Here is a 24,650-nt window from a genome sequence, read left to right on the forward strand (position 1 = left end):
GCGGTGGATGCCCCATCCCTGGAAACATTCAAGGTCAGGCTGGACGGGGCTCTGAGCAACCTGATCTAGTTGAAGATGTCCCTGCCCATGGCAGAGGGGTTGGACTAGATGACCTTTAAAGGGCCCTTCCAACCCAAACTGTTCTATGATTCTATGAAAAGAATTAGAATTAGATCAAGTAAAACATAAAATTCCTGAATTTGTAGACTATTCTCCCAATGAAGGCTTTTTTCCTATGTTTATAGACTTCAGAAGTGGGGACTAAATACATACCTGTATGCTCCAAAGGATGACTACAAGCACAGGATGTTCTGGCGAGAAATGTACTCTGTGGAGGAAGCGGGTAATTGCCTTTATTTCCCCTCTGTGTTTTCTATAAATAGACATTTGGATGAATTGGTCGTTGCTACATATGCTTCTGTGTGTTTAATCATAGTAGCCATTTCCAAAGGTGAGTGGAGACCTGTTCTTAATACCCTGCAGATGTATTTAGTGGAGCTTTGGTACAAGCATGGATTTACTTCTTTTAACTATAACTCTGCAGATGATTTCTAAAACTGCTTTTAAGGCTTTGTCTTACGAGATTTACTTTTTTCCAGGGAAAGGTTGCTCAAAATTATTCCTCTGGCTTTTGGACATCTGGGCCATATTTTGAAGTAGAAATTATTTGCTTCAGAAAAGAAAAAAGATTGATGAGCAAATAGCATGCCCTTTTATGTGATTCATTAAGTGCTTGTCTCAATGAAGAGAGTACCAGTTAGAAAAGCAGCTTCTGACTAGTCAGAACATAAAAGACCTGTTTAAGCTGGTGTGAGGCTTTTTATCCACCTCTGGCATTTATGGGATCTACAGTGTTTTATTAGCCTGTGGGGATTATCGTTTTCCTTGGGTGAGGGGAAGAATGATACTTGCTTGAAATTAAATAATCCTTCTTGGAGGCCACTTTGAATCACTGCAGAAATATAATCTAAAGGATACTGCAAGATAATTGCCAATAACAACAAAGATTGTTAAATATTCTAAAAATAATTCTCTTTATTCATTGTATGGAAGATTAAATTTGACGTTTGTTTCTTAAAGCAACTACTTCTGCACAGTGATGTTAAAGCCCTTTCTCATGTGCCCCAAGCTTCAGTCATATGAATAGTACCTGAATCAGTGTCATGCAGGGTGATATTACTACATTGAATTGTCTTTTAGTATGTGTGACAAAAGTGGAAAAAGTGAGTAATAATTCTAGAACTGTTGGTGTGCATACTGTAAAAACAGACTACATCCACATTTGTCTCACAATATTGAGATAAAGAGAATTTTTAAAACCTTTAAAAATCCATTTAACATGGAAAATAACAATACAAGGACAGTTGTTATTCCTTTTGGCATAATTTCTGAGAACTCTTCCAAATAATTTGGTGCTCTTTGCTGTGTTAGTTTTAAGAAATTCCAACAATTTTTTTTTTTTATTATTATGGTAGCAGAGGCATCTGCGTTTTATAATTTACTTCTTATTATGTTTGAGATTATTTTTTTTAATTGTTGAATTCTTCTGAAATATTGCAATTTGATTTCCAGAGCAGCTAATGACTCTAATATCAGCTGCACGAGAACATGAAATAGAGTTCATCTATGCAATCTCTCCTGGACTTGACATCACTTTCTCCAATCCTAAAGAGGTATCCACATTGAAACGCAAGCTGGACCAGGTAAGTGTGACAAACTTACCACAGTTGCAGTGCTACTTAATTTGAAAACTTCAGTACCCTGCTCACTCTTGCAGCTTTTCACTAGCTGCTTTAATGTTTTCAGCACTAGCGTTGGTTTAGATGCCTCTGAACGATTCCAATGGATGCGTTCAGGTTGTATTGTAGAAGTCGCCAGTGATCATCTAGATTTTTAAAAAAAAAAAAAAGTCTCATCTTGTATCGGATTCTCAAGGCTATTTTTGGGAGCTTGTCTTCAGAGTATTTTAGGGCCTTGAAGCCAAGATGCATTTCTAAAGCAAGAACTCTTACCCACAATAAATGCCTTCAGAGGCAGACCTGACATACACATCTTCTTTGTTCTCATAATTGACTCTGGTCCTTTGTCCAAAAGCTGTTACAGAGTTAGCTTTTTTCCAGCTGTCTGTCCAGTAAGATCAGCTTTGGATTGTTAAAACTGGAAAAGATTGCACGTCTTTAGAGGTCTAATCTTGGAGAGAAGCAGAGCAGTGGATCAAAGATAGGCATTCATCGTGAATGGATACCAAAGTCTGTCTTACCTCCCCTACTTATGAAAATTCTATGGTTTGATTAAAAAAAAAATTAAAAAAATTAAACCTTTTGCTCTTGTCTTTTGTGTTAGGTTTCCCAATTTGGCTGCAGATCTTTTGCACTGCTGTTTGATGATATCGATCACAATATGTGTGCGGCAGACAAAGAAGTTTTCAGTTCCTTTGCTCATGCTCAAGTCTCAATCACAAATGAAATTTATCAATATCTAGGAGAACCAGACACATTCCTTTTCTGTCCTACAGGTAAAATGAGATGAATCATTTAGTTCAGCCTTAAAGGAGGGGGCCTGTTACCGTACTGGTTGAAATGCTGGTTTAATATTTAATCGCTGCTTTAAGGAGTATTTTGGGGTTGTTTGAAGAAATTGACTTATAAAGAAAGGCTCAAATAATTCAAATATATGCAGAGGTTTTGCCGAATCTACACATCTCTGAAAGGCTTAATGCCAAGCAAAGAAGGCAGCTTGATAGAATGGTTCAAGAAATTTGAACTGAAACTTAGGGTGAAGGAAGACTTCTGTTTGACTTGTACCACAGTCTTTTTGCTTCTTGATCTGGCTAGCTGTTAGTTTCTTAGAATTTTCTTAAAGTAGAGGTACAGCACAGACTGTGCTCACTTCTGTCATTGGTACCTGTTCTTAATAAGATTACCCACTTCTACTAGTCACTGAGTTGCTTTATTTATTTATTAAAAAATAAGATGGCTTGCACTCGGGTCCAGTCATTGTTTTTTTTAAATTGAAAGCTTCCTCTAATATCTGTAAGAGTATTGTGAGGGAGAGAGAATCACTATGTTCAGTGGTGTGGATTGTTGCAAGGAAAACTCAATTCAGTAGCAATGGTGGTATCATTGTTAATTTGTTTATCCCCTTACACTGTAGTAGTTTGGTTCTGTTGCAGACCTCCTGTTTAACTTTTAAAGAGACGTATGTTCTGGCATTAATATTTTTAGGTATTTGCACTTCATAATCAGTCTTAGGGTTTCTAGTTCTCTTGCATATTGTCTGCTGTAACCTGCCCTTCTTTTTATGGACTTTATTATTTTTTTTCCTAATTCTGACATTTGAGCAATTTTAAGTAAATTCTCTACCTTTCCTTTCTGACCTTTATGCTAAGTATCATTCATAATGTCCTTTTTATTTATACTTTAGACTTTTGGGCCTTTCTTGATTAATTTTACAGATGTTTCTCTTCTCAAATTGTAGTATTCTCTCAATGTGTTCATGGGGCAGTTGGGAATGTTGTCACACGTGTGCATCCTTCTACTCACAGTGACATTCTCTTTTCCTATACAGAGTACTGTGGAACTTTTTGTTATCCAAATGTTGCCCAGTCGCCATATTTACGGACTGTAGGAGAAAAGCTGCTCCCTGGCATCGAGGTGTTATGGACAGGTAAAAACTGTTTGGTCTGTGGTTTGGTGGGTTTTGGTTTGGTTTTTTTTTAAATTCGCTGTTGGTGTTAGAAATGATTTCTCGCAAGTATTTAGTAAAATAAACTGTCCAACTACTTGGGTTTGAATCTTCAAGTATATGCAAAGCCCTCTGATTATCCTGTTTCCCTCTTAGGTCCAAAAGTTGTATCTAAAGACATTCCAGTAGAGTCCATCGAAGAAGTTTCTAAGATCATCAGGAGAGCACCAGTTATCTGGGATAACATTCATGCTAATGATTATGATCAAAAGAGGCTTTTTCTTGGGCCTTACAAAGGTCGGTCAACTGAGCTCATCCCTCGACTAAAGGGAGTTCTGACCAATCCAAACTGTGAATTTGAAGCCAATTATGTTGCTATTCACACGCTTGCAACCTGGTACAAGTCTAACATGAATGGAGTGAGAAAAGATGTGGTGATGAGTAAGTATGCATAACTGTTTGCCGGGATCTATGCTTAACCATATAAGTCATACTGATTTTTTTTTTTTAATGATTCTAGCCTTTTCTTACCAACTTTTTCTTTTTAAGATCACCTAGCATTTTCTATCCCATAAGTAAATGGCAGCTGCCTGAAATATAACGAGCATCTAGATTGTTTTATTGACCTCCTGGGAAGTATATGTAGCACATGCTATGAGAGAATTTCATAGTCTTGAGATGTATCTGTGGTTGTATAAAAACCACTCTCAGCAAGCAATTTTAATGCCCAAATTTGACGTTAAGCATCTGTGGATTTGATGTCATTGGAATAGAAGCAGTGCAGATCAAAAGAGAAACTGAATGCCAGAATATCTAGCTTCTGTGCACTGTTTCTGTGTTGACATTGATGGTGACCATAGTTTTCCATTTTGTCTAATTAGGATGTAATGCTTTGTCCTTCTTTGTGAAATAAGGCTGTTGGAGAGTTCTTGAATGCCTTGTCTAACATGACTTTTTGTTTTTTTATTTTAAATGAAACTCGCATGGTAACTTTTTAAAACTTGTCTCTGTAGCTGATACTGAAGACAGTACAGTTTCTATCCAGATTAAATTGGAAAATGAGGGGAGTGATGAAGATATTGAAACAGATGTTCTCTACAGCCCGCAAATGGCCCTGAAGCTGGCCTTAACGGAATGGTTGCAGGAATTTGGGGTACCTCAGCAATACAGCAGTGAGTCTGATTTGGTATTGTTCTAGGATCGGTAGAAAAATGGGGTTAAAGTTCAGTACTTGCATTTAGATTAAAACTATTTCATAGATCCTGGCAATTTGTATACTTTTCAGTTGGGAGTATTTTCTGCCTTGCTAATTGGGGAAACCTCGATAAAGAAAGAAGAATGCTTGGCATTCTGCAGCATGCCTGATCAGCAGAAGCAGCATTGACGTATGATCCTTTAGTGCTTATGATACAAAACAGGGAAGAGTCTGGATCTTGCTAGTCCCAGTTGTTACTAGGCTTCCATGGGACCTGAGAGAATAGGAAGAACAGTCTTTTTTTGAAGTGGGTGTGAGGTTATTGTAAACACTAGTTCTGCCCCAGAAGAGTCCATGTCCTTCCAGTTGTTTAAAGATGGCTTTATTTTTCTGAGTTTCTGTGTACAGAAACCAGCTGGGGTCCTTCCAGCATTGTACACCTTTCTTGTAGCAATGGGAACTTGGGATCTGAGGTAAAAATCTGTTTTTCTCAAATGTGGGTTTGAGGTGCACAGAGTGCCCTTCTCTGGTAACTGGTGGTTATCAGAAGAATGTCTTCTGTACCAGAGCAGAGTTGGGAGGAGTTATCCTCTTGAACTGCTGTAGGATTTCAGATCTTTCTCAAACTCAGCTGCGGCAAAAATGTTGGGTGAGGAGTAGTAATTAAGGTGTCATCTTTCTCCATTTTCACAGAATAGTTTAAGTTGGAAGGGACCTCTGGAGTTCTCCTAGTCTAACCACCTTGCTCAAGCAGGGTGAGTTTAGAGCAGGTTCCCCAAGACTGTGTCCAGTCTGGTTTTGAATATCTCCATTTTCCCTAGGTTAGACATTTGTATTGAAATATTTAAACATCAGTCCTTTTATTTTGAAGGATATCTCTATATCCAAGTAAAACTTTAACAAGCCTGTTGATGCAGAGGAAAAAAAGTTAACTTTGAGAGCTTTTTATTCTGATGGCATAGTCAGAAATGCTGCTGGCAGCACATAAATATTGACTAATTTTCCTAATTTTTTCCCCATCCTATCTTTGCTTGCCAGTTATGTGGAGGGGAAACTTGCAGAAAACAAAGTCAGTAGTTAGAATTACAATGACAGAAGTGAACAGGCAAAGTACCAAAAGGAAGCTGCGCTGATTGGATGCCGTGGCAACAGAATCATCCATGATTTGCAGAAGTTGCTGATTTGAATGTTAGTTGGCAGATATTGAAAACTCTAAACTTGTTTCTTCTTATTCTCAGGTAGGCAAGTGGCCCACAGTGGTGCTAAAACTACCGTAGGGGATGTAGGGCCTCTGGTGGCACCATCCTCTTTAAATGCAGCAACTGTGGTTACCACAGTTTACCAAGAACCCATCATGAGTCAGGGGGCAGCGCTGAGCAGCGAGTCACCGGCCTTGGCAAAGGAGGAAGAGAAGAAGCAATCTGATGAGGAACCAATGGACATGGTGGTGGAAAAACAAGATGACGCAGACAAGAATGCTAATCAGATACTGACAGATATTGCCGAAGCCAAGATGGCAGAGGAGTTGAAGCCAATGGATACCGATAAGGAGAGCATAGCTGAATCGAAGTCCCCAGAGATGTCTATGCAGGAGGACTCTGGTAGTGACATTGCCCCTATGCAGACTGATGAGCAAATTAACAAAGAACAGTTTGTGCCCGGGCCAAATGAAAAGCCTCTCTACACAGTAGAACCAGTGACTTTAGAGGACTTGCAGCTTCTTGCTGACTTGTTTTACCTTCCTTACGAACATGGGCCCAAAGGTGCACAGATGCTGAGAGAATTCCAGTGGCTCAGAGCAAATAGCAGTGTTGTCAGTGTTAATTGCAAAGGAAAGGATGCTGAAAAAGTGAGTGTGAATCTTGTTTCTTTCCTTTTAAATCAAAATCCTGAGCAATGTTGTCTGTAATAGAGATTGGTGTTCCACTTTCTAGAAGCTGAAGGGTAGTGTATAACTAACGACAGGTCACAGTAACTTTCATTCCTCCAGTGGAATCTACCGGTTTAAGCCCTGTAGTGCCATGTAGCTATGAAGGCAGAGGTCTGGTGTTTGCATTTGACCAGTGATCCCCATACTGGCCTCACTTCTAACAGCCACAGAGAATACCTGTGAGTCATGTGTGGTGTGGTAGTCCATGCTGGTAAAATGAAGTAACAAATTGTATAGTTTTCCTCCATATATTAGAGTACCTCTCCTCTGTAGAAGGCTGTGTTTGATCTTGTGGATCTTTGCCTCTGTTCATAGATAGAAGAATGGCGTAACCGAGCAGCCAAGTTTGAAGAGATGTGCAGCTTGGTGATGGGGATGTTCACTCGCCTCTCCAATTGTGCCAACAGGACAATCCTTTATGACATGTACTCCTACGTCTGGGATATCAAGAGTATTATGTCAATGGTGAAATCTTTTGTGCAGTGGTTAGGTAGGTGCATTGGGAGCCATTATAATCCCAGATAGTGTATTTTTTTTTTTGTTTTTAATTAGCCCACGGGGAAAACAAAGTATTAGGCAAATGTGTTTTCTTGGACATGGGGTCTGGTTTGACCCTGTTCTAAAGGTTTTCCTGTCTCACTATTTGAAGCAATGCTTGCTGTGAATTTGCTTTAGTATTATAAGTGAAGTCCGCTGGATGCTTAAGATTGGAGACCTTGATTTTCTTCTTGGGCTAATGAAACTTGAATCTCAGCTGACACGTAAGTGTTGACTTTAACTTACTCTTGACTGAATGCACACTGGACTGTGCCATGTAACTCCTTGGATACCCTGGTGTATGATTGGAAATGACACTACGAAATGTGACCACATCAGCCATCTGCTGCTTGCTCTGTCTTGATAACATTATTGCTGTCTTCAACAGAACAATTGCAGAAGCGACCTTTCAATGGGCCTGGCCAAGAGGAAGCCGATCCTCCCAGCCCTGTGCGCATGCGAGCTTTAGCGTAAGGCTATTCTGGTGCAAAATAATTTCCTTTAAACACTTTCCAAATTGTTGATTTTTTTTTTTTTTAATTTTATTTTTTGGTAATGGGTGGAAATTGTGGAGCTCTCTAGACAGATTTAGTCTGAGACTTAAACTGATCTTGAAAAAGTTTTTTCTTTTTTTTTTTCTTTTTTTTAATGTGTGGCTTTTTGGTGTTTTTTGGTTTTTTTGTTGTGTTTTTTTTTTTTTTCCCTGAAAGATTTTTGGGGGATCCTAAGTTGGCAGATAGCACCAGCATGGCCTGGGTAATTCTAGTGACCTCATTTCACTTTCAGGTTTCAATCCAACTGTAAGGAATATGCTGTGGACTTGCTTGACGTACACAGCAGGCAGCAAAGCTGATGGTTTCACGTCACACTTTTTGTAGCTGTCACAAACCTCACAGTGGTTAACCATTACACAACCTTGGTCTAGTCCTAGTGTTTGGATTGTCTTTAAATGATGCTCTTAAATGCTGGCAGGTTTAAGCAGGGACAGAGAAGACCTGTTAAGTCATCGAGTCAGTTCGTGCTCAACAACTTCTGTGTTTTGTGCTCATTAAATACCTGATCCCTATATGTATGGTTGATAAAGAAGAGCTTTTAAGACTGCCTTCTGCAAAGTACAGAGAAGACAACTAGCTTGGGAGGAAAACTTGGCAGCATTGTAGTATGTTAACATCTCTGCCTAATGCTGTTTAAAAGCTTTAGTTCGTGCATTTTTAAGACCAGTGTGACACAACTCCCCCAACTTTACTATTCTTGCTGTATGTTGACCTTCAGCTAGAAAGAATGCTCTCTTTTTGGTAACTTAATCTGTTTAAAACTCCAGGCCAAAGCTCTGTAAAGAGAACAGTGATTCTTGTAATATCTAAACATTGAGGGCCTAACTTAAGACTGCATTTCAGAATTATCAAACTACCTACTGATTTCAGCTGAAATTGTCTTCAGTTTTCAATGTCCCTGTAAAGTTGGGTTCAAGTCTTTAAATGCATCAAATATTTGGAATAGTTCACATTAGAAGCCAGCTCTGAAAATCGTAGCTCTCTGAACTTTGGCACTGTTCTGTTCCAGTACTCAAACTGGTATTAGATAGTTGAAAAATTAATTTTAAGAGGTTTTGACAGTTTAATACTCCTATGCTAACAGTGCTTCTGTGAGAGGGGATGCTTTTGTCTTCAGCTTGCATTTTATCACTAGTGTAAATACATATAGAGCAGAGGTCTTTGATAAAATACATCATTATATAAAGCTAAGTACGTTACGAATCCAAACAAATTAGTTTTCACAATGGTGTGCTCAATGGTCCACTGAATGTTCACTTTCTTCACCTCTCCTCCCAAGTCCAGCTAGCATTCAGTCCCTTAAATTAGTGTGGCTGTACAGTACTATGGATTACTAATGACTTCTATTGTCTTCTTCCCCATTGTGTACAGATGGGAGAATCCTCAGCACAAGTTTCTACTGCTATTGGATGGACAGCGCCAGATGTTCACAGCGCGTCGTCATTAATTAATTAAAATGGAAAGGTTTTGTCTGTGAGGCAGCTCAGATAGATTAGATGTGCAATAGGCATGAACTGAAGTCACATTTGCGCAGCGACTAAGGCATTAACTATGTTTTTCATTTATACAGCTCTTCATTCACGCAGCTCTTTACTGTAATAATTGGAAGTGCTAGTTACGTTGTAGTCTCAAAGGACAGACAGATACTGTCTTCCAAGTTACTGACTAAACCTCCTTGTGAAGGGTATCTTTTTACATGAGAATTCTAAAATGTGGGAGTAAACCAAATTCAAATTCTGATGCTTGGATCGCTTCTGAAATTGACCATACTTAGGGTAGTTTGTATTTAACATACATTCCTAAACTCTCATAAATGTCAAACTTGGCACACTTTGGGACTCTCTGACTAGCACAACATACTTGTCTGTACTGATCTGAGACTGTTACTTGAACAGGAGGTAGATTGCTGTCCACAAAAGGAAAAGAGTATTTGCGCTGCTCATCTTGTCAGAAAACTAGGCGGGTAATTGAAATCTCCATTCCAGATACCACACTTTTGTTTTTTTCTCCAGAGTTGTTGTTTATGTTATGTTAGTTGTTGAAGGCTGTGGTGCCTTGCTGGCGGAATAGTATTAAAAGTCAAACAGCTAATGGAATTTTTTTTCTAAAGCAAGCGTAAACTAAAGCTGAGCACTTTAATGGGCCTGCTGTGGCTGCTTTATCCACAGGGACCCTGGTGCATCAGATATGCTTGAGCAGGAAAAAAATCAAGATGCTAAAAAGCAAAGCTAGTAGTATCTGTGGCCAACAGGGTGTACTAGTTAAATTGTGAGTTAATTCCAGTTAATGCTACTTTAGCTCTTTAACATGCCAGCAGCATTGTGAAGGTATGGCCTGGATTACATAAATCTGTGTAGTCTCTTGCAAGAATACTGTTTCATACAACTGTCCTGGCTGCCTGAACTGTTCCAGACTGTTTGCATATATTGCCAGTCCTAATTTTCTGACAAGATTAGAAACAATCATTACTAAAATGTGACTTCAGAAAGGTCCATTTTTTTTCAAGGGGCTGTGATAATGGCATTTGTTTGATCTAAAATTTACAATAATAGCTATTGAGCCATGTAGCTTCCAAGATGTCATCTTTTCATAGATGAAATGGATGTTTCTGCCACAAATATATTAAAAAAAAAAAGAATGTACAAAATGTCTGGGAAGCTTACGTAATTGTACACGGCACCATTCTTGTGCCTTCTGGTCTGGAATGAGGTGTGTTAGCTGAATCACCTCACCTGTTCTTAGACTAGTCTGTTACAGGTAGTCAAAAACTTGGAATACTGCAATTAGTGCGCAAGCACAAAATCTTTATAAATCATACATTATTACAGCCTCCCCCCAAGCCCTGGATTATAGCTCAGTTAGAGAGCTTTTTCCACAAGTGTGTGTTAGCTTTTTGGACATGTTAGACACCCAGGAAATCCCCCTTCTCGTAACATTCTCCGCTTGGATCTGATCTCAACAGGGTGTCGTAGTCAATCTTCAGCACAGTTCTTAAGTGGAGACCAAGAACCCTGGGCCTTTAGAGGTGGTCTAGCAGGAGAGTTCCAGGTATCAATATGACTTCACAACTGAATGACATTTTCTTTGTTTTATGAGAAACCTTTTGTTGCACATCAGAGGTCTGGAAGGATTGGTCTGCCGAAGGCTTTCTGGTCCAAAGCCCATTAGCCTTACAGCTTGGTTTAAAATAATTTTCCTCCCCTTTCTACAGTAATTTCTCAAGGAGATGCTGCCTGTCCCACGCGCATGCGAAGCGCAGCGGCTTTAGTTGTACATTTCACATTGTTTCTTTGCAGGTCGCACAGCATTTTTATCTGCGCCCGCAATTGCACAATGCGCGCATGCTTGTCTGCCGATGGGAATTCCATGAGCAAAAGGGATAGTCATCCAAATTTTGGTTCCTCTCTAAATAAAGCTGTAATGCGCTTTGTTGCAAAGATTTCAATTGGCAAATATTCTTAAATCGCATCGTTTATGCCATGTTCAAATTTGTTCATGGATTTTTCAGGCGCTATACTTTTCCCCCCTCACAGGTGCTCTGCGCGCAGCAAATTGAATCAGCGCATTGCTTTTGGGATAAAGCGTCTCCTCTGGCCAGTTAACCCTCTTCAGACCAAACCTTTCCTCCTGACATTCTATGTTCTTATACAGAGACAGTGTAGATACGATTGGTAAAAAGTATTTTAAAGCAGATAAGATTAACAGACTCTTAATGTGCTGTTTCAATTGCATATTTTAAAACACCAATTGGATATTTTCTATTCAAATAAGGTCTTTGCATTTGTAAAGCATACCAACCCCACCTTCTTCTGGGGTGCCTGCAAGTAGCAAATGTTAATTTGGGAGTCTGCAGTGCACACCCAAGAGTGATGGGTTTTGTTGTTCATACAGTCATATTAAATATTTTGTTTTCACAGCGTTTGCTGCCTATTGATGGGGCAAATGACCTCTTTTTTCAACCGCCTCCATTAACACCCACTTCCAAAGTGTACACCATACGACCCTACTTTCCTAAAGATGAGGTAACTGCTTTTGACACTTGTCACTGTTGTTAGTGATGCGCTTCCTTTTGTGGCAGCACTGGTTACTGCTGAGTCCCTTCATCCCCTAATGAAACAGATGTCCCAATATCTTGCACAAGGCACAAATGCAGTCTCACAGGAAAACTGAGGTTAAGTGACTTGCCTATGGTTCAGCAACGTGCTGGGCAACAGTACAGGTATACCCACATCTTGATTCCCAGTCTTCCCCCCCCCGCCCTTTTTAAATCTATGAGTGCCTTCCCTGTTTCTGAAAGGCAAGTTAAAATTGTTCGCTGCTGGAAGAGGAATTTTTGCAGTGGGAACACATGCAATGGCTTAACCTTAGGGGGAGTGCGTATACCTCTTCACTCAGTAATTATTGGGGTAACTGCTGGTATTCTCAGAGCCATATGGGCAGAACGTTGATACTGTATCTCAAAACGTAGTTGTAAAATGTGATGGTATTTCAGCCATTCTTACTGGTTTAATTACAGTTGTAAACTTTTTGGTCTGGTTTTGAAAGGATTGTTGTCAAATCTGCTTCAGAGTGTTCATTACTTTGAAACCAGGAATTTTGTATTAATCTTTATTGATTAGAGGGTTCCCCCCCTTTTTTTTTTTTGCTGAACAGATCTGTAGTGTAGCTTTATTCCTATTAGCTTAGCAAGAAGAATACTTGAAACTAATGTATCAACCAACAGTTAACGTTCTTTATGGATGCACTTTAAACAATGTAAGGATTACTGTAGCTTGAACCTTGCATTTGTAGCCACATTGAGATGAAGTACGTTTCCTTTGAAACATAAGTATATAGGTTGAGTTTGCAGCAGCTCAAATGAATCCTGACTTTGAAGCCAGTCAGACAGACAGGGCATGTCCTTTACCTGCTAGTTTTAGGCTCTGTCCTGTGCTGTTCTCACAGGCAGTAAAGCAGCCTTTTCCATACCTTAGTGCAGGACTGTACCTAAGCTGGTTTGTTCTTTTGTAGGCAATGGAATTGATATTTCTAAGCCACCTAAACAATTGGTGATGCAGCTAAACATGCAGTCTTAAAGGAACTCCTCCTCAGAAGAAATATTCCTTTTTATGAAAGGAGGCTGCAGACATGTCAAATGCAAAGCCTTTTTGTTGAAAAGTGTAAAGTTTCTTATTTGACGTATGACTGATACAAGTTTACTCTTTAAAGAGATGCAGCTGAAAGCGTTTTAACATGCAGAAAGTCAGAGTGTGTCTGTCCTTCACAGTGGTTAAATTGTTGCACTTGAACATTGGAGGTTTTGAAAAGGGACTTTGTAGCAAGGGTATTGATCTTCACTGAGTGTTTGGTAATTAACCCTCACGATTAATCTTGTGCTGTTACGATGTGCAGGAGGTTGACCTCCAGCCGTTGAACTTAACCACAATGTTTTTGACCGGGGGGGGGGGGGGGGGGAGTTTGGGGTACTCTTGTTCTGTGTAACTTAAATGCCTGTCAGTACTAGTTTACAGTGGAGCTGTTAATGAAATCTCTCTAAAACAAAGTTGTTAGCTTTTGAATGCAACTGATGACTTGAAATCATTTCCTCTCTCCTCTTAGGCATCTGTATATAAGATCTGTAGAGAAATGTATGCTGATGGAGCTGATCAACCCTTCCATAGTTTACCAGATTTAATTGGAGACAAGTATGTATTAGGAATGAATGACCTACAAAGGTGGTTCTGAAGGATGAATTCCTGACACTGTATTTAATTTGAAATTTTAAAAGGGGGGGGGGGGAGAATGCAAAGAGCATTTGATTTTAAAAATAAAAAAAAAAAATCTACCCCTTGCAGGCCTCAGGAAATTGGGGTTTTGGTTTCTTAAAGATACCATTAACAGTTATGTCTCAGTTTATTCTCTGGTCACCTGTTGTGAGCTGTTAGAAAAAAGACTTAGCTGAAACCTCTGTATTATGAAACCTGTGCATCATAGTCTCCTATTATTTCAGATTTTGTGAAAGTATATCATGAGAGTGTTCATAGTCTGTAGTTACCCTCTGGTATTTTTTTCCAACCTAGTGTAGTTCTTCAGATAACTGAAATTTTTTTGAGGACCAATCTCCCAGCTGACTGCCTTGAGTTTTTTCTGAAATACATGTTATAGATTACCTGTACCAACTTTTAAGAAGAATAAGCAATTACAAATGAGATGAAGTTAAAAAAAAAAAAGACATTAAATATGAGCTGTAAAATGAGCTACTTTGAGTATTTTTTTTTTGTCTTGAGTGTTTAATTTAGATAGCCTTTGTAGAGAGGCTGCTCTGTTAGTGACAGAAAGGTAGTTAAGAAAGGATGTGTAACTGGTATCAAAAATAACCCAAAAGAGAAGATGGAAGAACAAGGAGGTAATGGCAGCAGAGAAACTGAGGGCAAAAGGCAAAGTAAATTTGTCTCTAGTGAGTCAGAAAAGCAGTGTGTATAGAATTAAATTGTGGGATCCTGAGGTGCAGATGTTGCTCATAGCTGAGTTTTGACAGCTGATCAGTCTGTTAATGCTTTGTAGGAACTAATTCTGTGACTGGAGGACTCTGTCGCTTCTTTGGATGACCCTAGAGTCTCCTCCAGAATACCTGAAGAGCATACTTGTTCAAAGTGACCTTCTTTTGACTGAATTTGGACGCTTCTTTCTGCAGGTTAGTAGGAGGTCTACTCACCCTCAGCCTGGATTACTGCTTCGTCTTAGAAGATGAGGATGGCATATGTGGCTATGCTTTGGGAACGGTTGATGTGACTCCTTTCATTAAAAAATGCAAAATGTCTTGGATCCCTTTCATGCAAGAAAAATATACTAAACCAAATAGTGACAAGGAGCTGTCTGAGGCAGAGGTTGGTATAACCCACGAGATCAGAACTGTATGCTGAACTCTTTCTTTCCAAAGCAGGTCTTTGCTTTTCTTTTGCATTTTGAGCTTTCGTGTAATTCAATTTTTGTACCTTTCTGAAGTCTTTGATGGGCAGGGTATCTGACATCTCAGAAGGTGACAGTAAAATTATTCACTGGCAGTCGTATGCTGCTGTGTGTTGTAATGCACCCATGAGGTGTACTTTAGTAGTAATCAATGCGGTAAATGTCAGCCACCTTAATCTAGAGAAAATTACATTTTGAAAATAAAGGATTGCTTCTGCTCTGTTCTCCTGCAAAATGAGATATTAGTTTCCCTATGCTGCAGGTAAGGCTAACCCTTGATAGTCACATCAGTTTAAGTATGGAAAACAAATTAAAGAGCACTTGGTTTTGATGTTAAAATCTATGAGCTATTTGTGGAGTGTGACAGCTATAAATGATGCAAAACAACATCTCACCTTTAGCAAGTGCTAAAAATCAATATCTTGAATTGTTTTTGGAAGAAATTAGAAAAACGATGTCACTGAACTGTCAGAAATAGTGAAATGTTCTAGCTGATGCATTCTTGTCAAGGAAAGAAATGTGTTTAATACTAAGAGGTGCCAACCCACACCTGCAAGTGGAAGGAGGTGTGGACAAAGCTGTAGTAGAGGCAGGCCCAGAAGCACCACTTCTTAGCCTTTTTCTTTCCCTCTCAAGAGGGGAAAAAATACTTTCCAGAAAGTATTCTCCAACAAGTTGTCTGAATACAAAGGTTGGTGTCAGACTGGTGGGCCTCCTAAAATGGCGTATATGGCAGTATGCCGTTCCTTTATTTGACTGGGACTTAGACAAAGTCTTAAGGGAGGTCATGGCTCTGAGAGCACAGGCCTTCCCACACGCAAAGCAAATCTTCCTGGAAATGGAATGAAATGTTTGTCACCCTATTGTGAAAATGGCCACTACTTACAGGCATGTTTGATGGGGGAAAAGTGAAGTACATTTAAAAAAAAAAAAAAAAAAAAAAAAAGATCCTTGCAGAATATCAGTGTTCTGGGGTAGGTGTGACTAGAAGGTATCTTAATAACTCCACTACCATTATTGAAGTGGAGCTAATTCTGCAGTCTGTAGGTTTTATGACTTGATTCTTCTACATTTGCACAGTGCTGTGATTTCAACTGTATATTGAAATTCAGATTTTGAAGCAAAGCTAATGCGTATAAAGATATCGGAAACTAAACAGGGCAAAGCTGTAGTAGGTACAGTAAGGGAGGAGGGGCCTTGATTTCCAGAGAGGAAGCAGGAGGTATTTTGTGCTGATAAACTAGCTTTTCCATTGAGATGTTTAAGAACATTTTGTTGTTGGTACATTGCCCCAGGATTTCTGCTGCTCGTACAATATCTCAGAAAAAGTCTGTTTCTTGAGACTATGGGCTTGAAGGATGTTCCCAGGAGTACAGAGGAGCTCTTTGTACTTTGCTCTTGAGATAGATGCTGTGGGATTTTATCCATTTAGTCTTTTGGCAGTATAAAGGGATGTAGAGAATATTCAGTAGTTGCTCAGAAGCCATTGTCATTGAAGATCATGTAGAGAAAAGTCTTCTCACAGAACAGGATTGATTTGGTTTCCTTTACAGACTTCTTACCTCTTGATAATCTCAGTCTCCACTTTGGTTTCAAAAGCTTCCTTTCTGTGCTTTTTAGATCATTTGATTCAAATTGTTAACTTCTAATACAGTTCAGTTGTTCTCTAGTTTACTTAAATGCATCTTGAGCCCCAAACTTCATGGGATAAATAAAATGTTTTGTTTCACAGAAGAAAAATGCAGTCCTCTGACTTGTGTCATATTGTTGTGAGCTTGTCTTGCAGTTTTGTCTAGGTTCCTGTCAGGGAAGTTTATCTGGTATCTGCTTTTCCTGAGTTTAGTTATTATTGATCACAAGAGATGAATGCCTCTCTAACTGCTTCTTAGCCCCACCTGTACCCTGCTCCTTGATAACCTGTTTTAACCTCTTGTAGCACTTCTGTGGTTGGAAGAAACAGTTATTGCCTTTGCCTTGCTGTTTGAAGCCAGCATGGCTAGCTTTGAACACTTTCTATGGGGTTGTGCCTGTTACAGCTGTGATAAAGAAAAGCCCAGAGGAGCAGGCATGGTTCTGAACCTGAAGAAGGTCAACAAGTTTGAAGTAGTAATTTTGAACAGAGACTCTGCCTGCAAGAGTTTGGGAGGTGGCAGTTTATAGATTTGAGGGGATTGCATTTAAACTTGACCTGGAAAAAAAAAATGTGGGGGTTGCTAATGTTATGGTTCCTTGTGCGATGAAGTCCTGGTTTGGGTTGTTATGATAGTGACTTTCAGTTATACAAGAAATGAAGTTACACGGCTTGTTTACTCCAGCCAGTGCTCCCTAGAGGTTTTAAAATTCAGTAACCAGCAGGGGGAATGACTTGAGTATATCTCAAATTTGGCTTTGTCTGCTTCTGTGTTACCTTACTTGATTGTTCCATTCCCATGAGTTGCATGAAGTTAATGTCTGATGTCACATTCCCAAAGACCTTCCTGAGTGATTGCCATAGTCTTTAGTGATCAACAAGACTTATTTCAAGCTAGAGACAAATTTGCCTTTGTTGGGCCAAGTAGTCTAAGATAATTGCATGGACATGAGAGATGTTTCCAGGCTGCTGTGAACCAAAGAATACATGTGAAAGGTTAGGACACTTAGAGAGAAAACTGCCCGTGTAAAATGCAAAGAAAAGGAACACCCATGCACAAACTGTTAGTTATGGGTTGGCTTACGGTTTTTCTCACTTGAAGTGTGGGTCACTGAGGAGCCATGCAAGGAGTCTTGCATTCCTCCTTTGACAGTCTGAGAAGCTTCTGTAGTCTGCCTTTTTATCTGGAGTACAGAAAGCAATTCAGCAGGTAAGGAACAAAGTGACCATCGGAGGTGCGGTTGAAAAGCATGCTGATTTGGAGGTATACTCTGTGAGCAAAGCAGCCTCCCTTAATAAACATGAAAGAAAATGAAAAGCTGGATAGTGATTAAATGTCTGCTTCCCATATTCTTTTCAGAAAATAATGCTAAGCTTCCATGAAGAGCAAGAAGTATTGCCGGAATCATTTCTTGCCAACTTCCCATCATTGATAAAGATTGATATCCACAAAAAAGTGACAGATCCAAGCGTGGCCAAAAGTATGATGGCCTGCCTGCTCTCTTCTCTAAAGGCTAATGGTAAGCTTCTTGCACTCAAAATTCCTTGTTTCCTAATTACGTGTTGGTTCTAGGATGCAAGGCAAACTTGGGATGGTTATGTTAACATTACTGTATTTGCACGTCAGCCTGAGATATTCGATTCCTGCCATAGTTGCCACTCTAGATTTAGGTAAATAATTATAAAAGCTTTTGGGTAGCTAACTTCTGCTGCTGTCTTCAGTAAAAGGTAGCTTTTCACTTTAGCCATTATCCTGCAAGTTAGGAATAGGAAGAACTGAGGGAGCAATTGGGCAATGAGAGCACACATTTTTACATCTTGAACAACACACAAACGTTTATATTTCCCCTGCTGGCATTGGTAGTGATGCTTTTTCTTGTGTGTGGCAGCGTGCACTGGTGGGTAATTGCCAAAACCTTCAATATGGGGAAGTACTTGGCTGTCTGCCTTACTGCGCACCTGAGGTTCACAGTTCCTTTGCGTGATTTGGTGCCCTCTTCTAGTGCTATTTTCTGAGCCAACATCAGAGTTTCAGGATGCTTTTATGTGAAATAAAAGGTGTGCAGAGGGTTTGTTCAGACTGACAAGACGTCTGCAGAGTGCAGTCCCTTTAGGGGATGGTCAGCTATGTTGCCGTAAATCTGGTCTCTTTTGGGCACTATGCTCCATATCGAATTGGATCAGTGATTTCATTGGATTTAAATGTTAAAATAGGTGGGAACTCTAGTAATATTTGATGTCTGTGCTTTTTACAGTTACTCTTCTCCTACAGTGTTTTGTTTCTTTCTTCCTTCTTCAGGCTCCCGTGGGGCTTTTTGTGAAGTGAGACCGGATGATAAAAGAATCCTGGAATTTTACAGCAAGCTGGGTTGTTTTGAAATTGCTAAAATGGAAGGATTTCCAAAGGATGTTGTTATCCTTGGAAGAAGCCTGTGAAGTGCTTGACAGCAAACTGTTCCAGTACCTGTAGTCCCTTAACAGCTGGGCAGGTAGTGGTGGGGATCTTCATATGGTCTAGCTGCACAAAGCCAGCAATAAGCCAGCTTGGTAGAAGGGGCTATGCGAAAATCACCCATCACACATTCAGACTGTAATTTGTTGGAAGAGGATAATGCTGCTGAAAACACTGTTTTAACAAAGAGAAACCTTGTCCTCTCCTGGTCCTGTGTGAAGTGCCAAGGAATCTTGCATGGGCTATAGCTTCTCGGAGGAATCCCTCTCAATCGGTGCTGTGATTGACGACAGTTCTCTGCATTCACGTGTCAACAGAAAAGTGGTCTCTGGCAGAAGTGTATAAAGATGCAGGGGTTTTCTCTGTCGTAGAGCAGGATGTGCAACTGGAAGTTGCAGAAATGGGAGGGATTGCTTGTGGCAATCAGCAAATTTAAAGATAAGTAGCTACAGTTCTATTTTTGACTATCTTTATGCTTGTTGATAAAGCAATGACCCGTTGTCACTTCTAATGACCATTGGTTCGAGCTTTGTGCTTTGTTAGGGACAAATGTGCAGTGGTCTGTGGCAGAAGTCACTTAATGACAAACTTGTAAATTTCAGTGTATATAAACTTAGCCGTATGCTGACTAACTTTTTGTTTACCAGTTTTTGTAACTTTTTCTTTTGAAAAGTGAAATGGTATAGGTCCAAGATGGCACTTTTGAATAACCTAAAACCACAATGGAGAACGAATCTGTCCTCAGCACTGACCTTTCTTATTGTGCCTCGTATCCAGGGCTAGAAACTGACCATCTTGGGTAAGGGGAGCGGATCCCAAATGATCCTTCCTTCAGGCGGCAGTTTGTCACTGCTTGAGGAGGTTATCATCATCCTCCTGGGACTGAAACAGCAATTCACAGGGTGGTCTGCTGAACCCGTTAATTTTGGTAACGTTCGCATGGGATTGTGGATGAAAGACGGTGAGAGGGAGAGAGAGCTGGCCCGCAGCTGGGATTTGTCCTTGGAACAGTCACCACGTTTCAAAGCCTGTTCGTACTAGTTTGATTAAATCGGGGTCTTCAAGTCCTGCACATTTGTATCAAATAACTTTTCTATAAGAAATGCCACAATAAGCACATTTTTACACATTATTTAAATGGTTACCTACTTTTAAATGTTCCAAGAGTTTAATGTTTTTACCCAGGACTGACATGTTTGGCTATGGGATGGAATCAGCGTGGTTTGGGATCTGGTAGTGAGGTAGTCGCATCATTTATGAAATTGGTATTTCACAGAAGTCCCAGTGTCCCGATACGTAATTGGCCAACGGTATACACCTCGCAGTACCTTGCTGCTTTCACCTGCTGCCATCAGCTGTCTTTATCTTCCCTTTTAATTTTCCCGGTTTTTTTTTCAGTGGTGCGCAAAGGAAGTTCAGTTCCTTTTACAAGCCTCCAGCTACATAGAAGAAGTTAGGCAACCTATAATGAATGGCATTAAGACTGCAGTAGTGTTGTCTGCGACCTGTAAGGAGATGCTGTGTTTGGCCTTCTGGTGCAGTCACGTGCAGGATTTTTTTTTTCCTTTGCAGAATGTGAACAATTTTTTTAATGCGGTAGCGAAGTATTTAAGTTGAAACAAGTTCATTTCATTTTTGGAGAGAGGTACGGGGTTGTGCTATGGGATTTCATGTAAGTCAGAGCTGAATGCCACTAGTTTTTATACAGCTTTGAGTGCATGTTGAGTAGCTGATACCTTGGTTTATCAGGTGGGAGAGTTTTGTTTCTTCATGGATACCAGAGTCAACTTATTTTATCTGGATGCGTAACATTACAGCATAGGATGCTTGTGGCCTTATTTCTTGGCTTTTAAGGAGTTGCCACATTTTTTCTTCCTATGACTTTGTTATTATTATAGAAGTTAATTGTATAAGCCTATGGAATGTCAGGCCAATACCATCATTCTAGGATTGTAAAGTGATATGTTGACATATCTTTCATGGTTATGAATTTTCATTAAGGTTGGAATGCCACTTTCATTAATCTGTTTTAGATCAACAGTATCTGTAGCAGAAAAAAATGACCTGTAAAACTGTATTTGAAGACCATGCGAGAAATAGAATAAAAATTGAGAAGTGACTGTAAATAAGAAATGTGTATTTTGTGTATGAGGTTCCAGAACCAGAGGTGGCTCATCGGTGTGTTACATCTGCCGTACGTGTTGGATGCCCTCGGGATCAGCTGGCAGAGAAACTTGTTTTGGGGGTGGCAGCGCGTTGCGTGGTAGACACTTATATGTGCTGATGTTTTTCATAGGCGGGTATTCAGCAGCCCTTCAGAAGTACTCGCCCTAAATATTTTTGGGGTGGCAGTGACCCTTCTTGTTGGCCCTTCTGCGAGTAGCACTGGTTGAACTTCACCTGTTTTGTAAAAAACAGTTCTTTCAAAGGTGGTCTCCACTGTCTGACAAAGCCAGTGTGAGCTGTGTTGCAGCAGTGCTTGTTCGCCCTTTCTTACTCTTTTTTTTTTTTTTTTTTTTTTTCTTGCCAGCTGCTGGGTTTGGAGGTTGCTGAAACCCAGAAGAGCCTGCCAGCAGCAGCAGGGTGAGAGATGAAGTGACTTGAGGGTCACGCTGTGTGTAAGGGGCAAACATCGTTAGCTCCACATCTGGCCTCAGTTGTACGTCCACAAAACTTAACTTACGAAGCTGAACACCCGGGGTAGCTAAAGCAAGTGGCTTCCTGCTTAGAATGGGCAGGGAGCAGGGCAGGGAGCAGGGCAGCCGAGCAAAAGGGATGGGCCGGGGTATTAAAAGCAGCTTTTTCCTAAGGTCAGTTCACCAGAGTTCATCCACCTGCTGTAGAGGTGCGCTGGTTATGCAGTTCAAAAGCCATCTGTTGTGGAGAGCATGATAACATGCAAACTAAGCAGGGAAATGAGCAGTTAAAAACTTCCCTCCTAACCCAGTGAATGTGTGCTATGTTAAAACGATTGTTTTTCTTCACAAAATCATAATGTGTTGCATATAGGTGTCTTGCTTTTCTTGAAGCCTGTTTCACAAAGTTACGGCAGAAATGGCAATACGACTTGCCTATGTCAAATGCATCGCAGCCTGGGAGGCAGGTTCGAACTCCGATGTTGCGCCAGGAACTCTTCCTTTAAGGGAGCGGGAAGCAGAAATGGGCTCTCTTGCCTCCCTCGCTCCAGGGTGGTGGCTGCAGACGGGTCACGTAGGCAGCGTGCTGCCGCCAGCCAGATGGCTGCGGAGAGCAGCTCCCGCAGAAGCAAACGAGTGCGCTTGTATAACCATCGCTGAGTGAGCGCCTGCCTCTCTCTGGGACTGGGATCGGCTTTTCAAACCTCTTCAGTCGTGTTTTTCTTGAACTGACTCCAGCTGGAGCAGAGCAAATGGCTGGCCGGTGGAGATCTCCTCTGCAGTGGGAGCAGAGCCAGCTCCCGACCAAGAGCGTGGTGTGAGCTCATCATTAGCGGGGTTTGTTTTTAACTCGGCTGCCCCCCGCCTCCACCCCTGCAGCACGGACCAGACTGCTTCCCTTTCTGCTTTGAAAGGCCAGTCCCGCCCTCTGCTCCCTGCGGTAGATTTTGAAGTGGGATCTTGCCTTCTGTGCTCAAAGGCTCCTGCACCCCAGTCCCCGGTGTCAGATCACACTGCTCTCCTCCTCGCTCACGCTTAAAGGGATAGGGGTGAGCAGGTCCCTCCCCTTGTGCCCCTGCCTCCGTCCCTGTTACCCTCCTACCCCTCCGCTACCCCTCTTCATGCCCTTGGCCTTCTGCCTCTCCGGGCTCTACCGGTGCCCTCTATCTTCTCCCCAGTGTTTGGGAAGGCTGGTGCCCTGGAGCCGGGATGGTGCCCGTGAGAAGGGCAATAGGTGGACAACCGCTAGTAAAGGCCACTTTTCTGGTGTGACATTTCCACAGCTGGCAGCGTGGTCAGCAAATGCATTGTCCTGCACAACTGGCTTTGGCTGAAGGCCAGGATGGGCAGGAGACCCCACGGTGAAAGGATGCGGTGGTGTCTTTCATCTCCTGGGTGGCTTTTGGGCCGTTCACCATCCATGCAATGTAAGACCCTCTTCCCTTCCACTGTTCCCCCTCCTGCCTACCTGCAAGCAGGCGTGCGCACGCGTGTCCGGGGCTGCTCCCGCCCCAAAGCATCTCAAACATCGCGGCTCAGCAAACGCTTGTATCAAAAAGGGAAGTGGAGCAGCAGCCCCCGAGGCCTTTTATGCACCTGGATTTCAGTCCTTGCCCTGGTGAGCTGAATACATAAGCACGGTTAGGAAGAGGTCCTGCCCTGGGCTGTGTTTGCTGAGACTAATTCCGCTCTCTCCGTTGCAAATGCCGGGTCTGGTATGCAGGGCTCAGGGCTGTGTTTTTCTGATCTGCTTCACATTGGTGGATCATCCCGCAGTAACCAAACACACCCAGGGCACCCTGCCTTTCCTTCCTCCCCAGGGTCGGCTGCATCCTGATCCTAAGAGCCAAGGACATAATTTTGCATCTCCCTTGGTTTTTTAGCTGTTCGGAGAAGTGTGTAATAAAATCTGTCTCGAGACTTGTCTTGAGGGACTCCAGCTCCCTGCAGCCTGGCCCAGCATCCCCCTCTCGGGTTGTTCCCCATCACTCAGGTCTCACGCTCCATGTCTTTGCTTCCAGACTCTCCCCAGAGCAAACATTTTGCTGATGCTGGGGAGATCAGACCTGCCTTTCTGTATGCTCCCTCTCCTGTTGTCCAGAGCAGTGCACCCTGGCTGCGTGGCTCTCTGGAGGGCGTGAGCCTTGCCCTGCCTGTGCTCGGGGGCCTTGGGTGCCCCTGGGCACTGCTTCACGGCAGCCTGGTCTGGGGACACCAGGTTTTGTCCCTGTATGGTGCTGAGCCAGGTGCATAGTTCTTGGAGACACTTTATCCTGGAGCCCAGGGTGCCCTGGCCTGAGGCTGCTCCTGAGCATGAGAAAATAAAGTGTTTGAGGGGTGCTGTGTGTGTGCCCAGCTGGGGCTCACCCTGGGAACCCTTTGCCCATGGTGCCTGGGGCCATGTAACCACTGCTGCAGCTTTTCTGATCTCCTCTTTACAGGCTGCGAGCTGACTGCCAGTACCAAATCCTACACGTTTCAGGTGGACGAGGAAGATGACTCCGACCACATTTTGGCCCTGTCTGTGGTAAGAGAAATGAGAATTAACTGTGCTAGTCCTCTCCCATGGTGGTCCACAGCCTCACCCCCACTTCCCAGGCTCATTCCCCCTTCCCTGGCCGGGCTGGAACAGGGGACTCACTTGGCTGTGGTCTCGGCACTGGCTGCTCTCAGGGCAGGGCACGGGACTGTCATGTTTATGGAGGTGCTTGAGCAAAGCCAGTGGCATCAGGAGGCTGCTCAGCAGAGGAGTACTCCAGACATGGGGTGAAGGAAAGTATTTTTTCCTTCTATTTGACCTTGCTGGAGCCTCCCACTAGAACATGGCCCCCCTCACCAGCTGGGTCTCTGGCTTGTTGCTCTCCAAGCCCAGCTAGATGGCAGGGCTTCATTCCTGGTCTCCCTGGAAGATGCTTTCTGTCCTGGGAGCACAGAACCTGCCAGCGTGGGTCAGATCAGCAGAAAATGCAGCCCAGGCACCATCTCTTGAGGTGGTTGCAGGAACAGCTGTCCCAGCTGGGAAAGGCACAGAGCCCCTCCGGAGGTGGTCAGGGGGCAATTGCTGGGGGGGGGGGGGGCCGGGGG

At 42.0% G+C, this 24,650-nt stretch overlaps 2 protein-coding genes across 2 annotated transcripts in view; both read left to right on the forward strand.

Annotated features, from left to right (window-relative positions):
- Nucleotides 1-21,059, forward strand: part of MGEA5 (meningioma expressed antigen 5 (hyaluronidase)) — a 30,222-nt gene extending 9,163 nt beyond the window's left edge. The window contains exons 3-16 of the mRNA XM_009278059.1: nucleotides 246-343; nucleotides 1,573-1,703; nucleotides 2,344-2,515; nucleotides 3,568-3,666; nucleotides 3,841-4,125; nucleotides 4,698-4,856; nucleotides 6,118-6,728; nucleotides 7,125-7,299; nucleotides 10,863-10,948; nucleotides 11,818-11,922; nucleotides 13,499-13,584; nucleotides 14,574-14,766; nucleotides 17,839-17,998; nucleotides 18,778-21,059. Of these exons, the coding sequence (XP_009276334.1) occupies nucleotides 246-343; nucleotides 1,573-1,703; nucleotides 2,344-2,515; nucleotides 3,568-3,666; nucleotides 3,841-4,125; nucleotides 4,698-4,856; nucleotides 6,118-6,728; nucleotides 7,125-7,299; nucleotides 10,863-10,948; nucleotides 11,818-11,922; nucleotides 13,499-13,584; nucleotides 14,574-14,766; nucleotides 17,839-17,998; nucleotides 18,778-18,914 (2,497 nt within the window). The 3' untranslated portion in view covers nucleotides 18,915-21,059. The remainder of the gene's footprint in view (nucleotides 1-245; nucleotides 344-1,572; nucleotides 1,704-2,343; nucleotides 2,516-3,567; nucleotides 3,667-3,840; nucleotides 4,126-4,697; nucleotides 4,857-6,117; nucleotides 6,729-7,124; nucleotides 7,300-10,862; nucleotides 10,949-11,817; nucleotides 11,923-13,498; nucleotides 13,585-14,573; nucleotides 14,767-17,838; nucleotides 17,999-18,777) is intronic.
- Nucleotides 19,653-24,650, forward strand: part of NPM3 (nucleophosmin/nucleoplasmin 3) — a 6,995-nt gene continuing 1,997 nt past the window's right edge. The window contains exons 1-2 of the mRNA XM_009278060.1: nucleotides 19,653-19,729; nucleotides 23,985-24,093. Coding sequence (XP_009276335.1) covers nucleotides 19,653-19,729; nucleotides 23,985-24,093 — 186 coding nt within the window. The remainder of the gene's footprint in view (nucleotides 19,730-23,984; nucleotides 24,094-24,650) is intronic.

Source organism: Aptenodytes forsteri, unplaced genomic scaffold, assembly GCF_000699145.1.
Source record: "Aptenodytes forsteri isolate BGI_AS27 unplaced genomic scaffold, ASM69914v1 Scaffold15, whole genome shotgun sequence".
In the NCBI taxonomy this organism is placed as follows: domain Eukaryota; kingdom Metazoa; phylum Chordata; class Aves; order Sphenisciformes; family Spheniscidae; genus Aptenodytes; species Aptenodytes forsteri.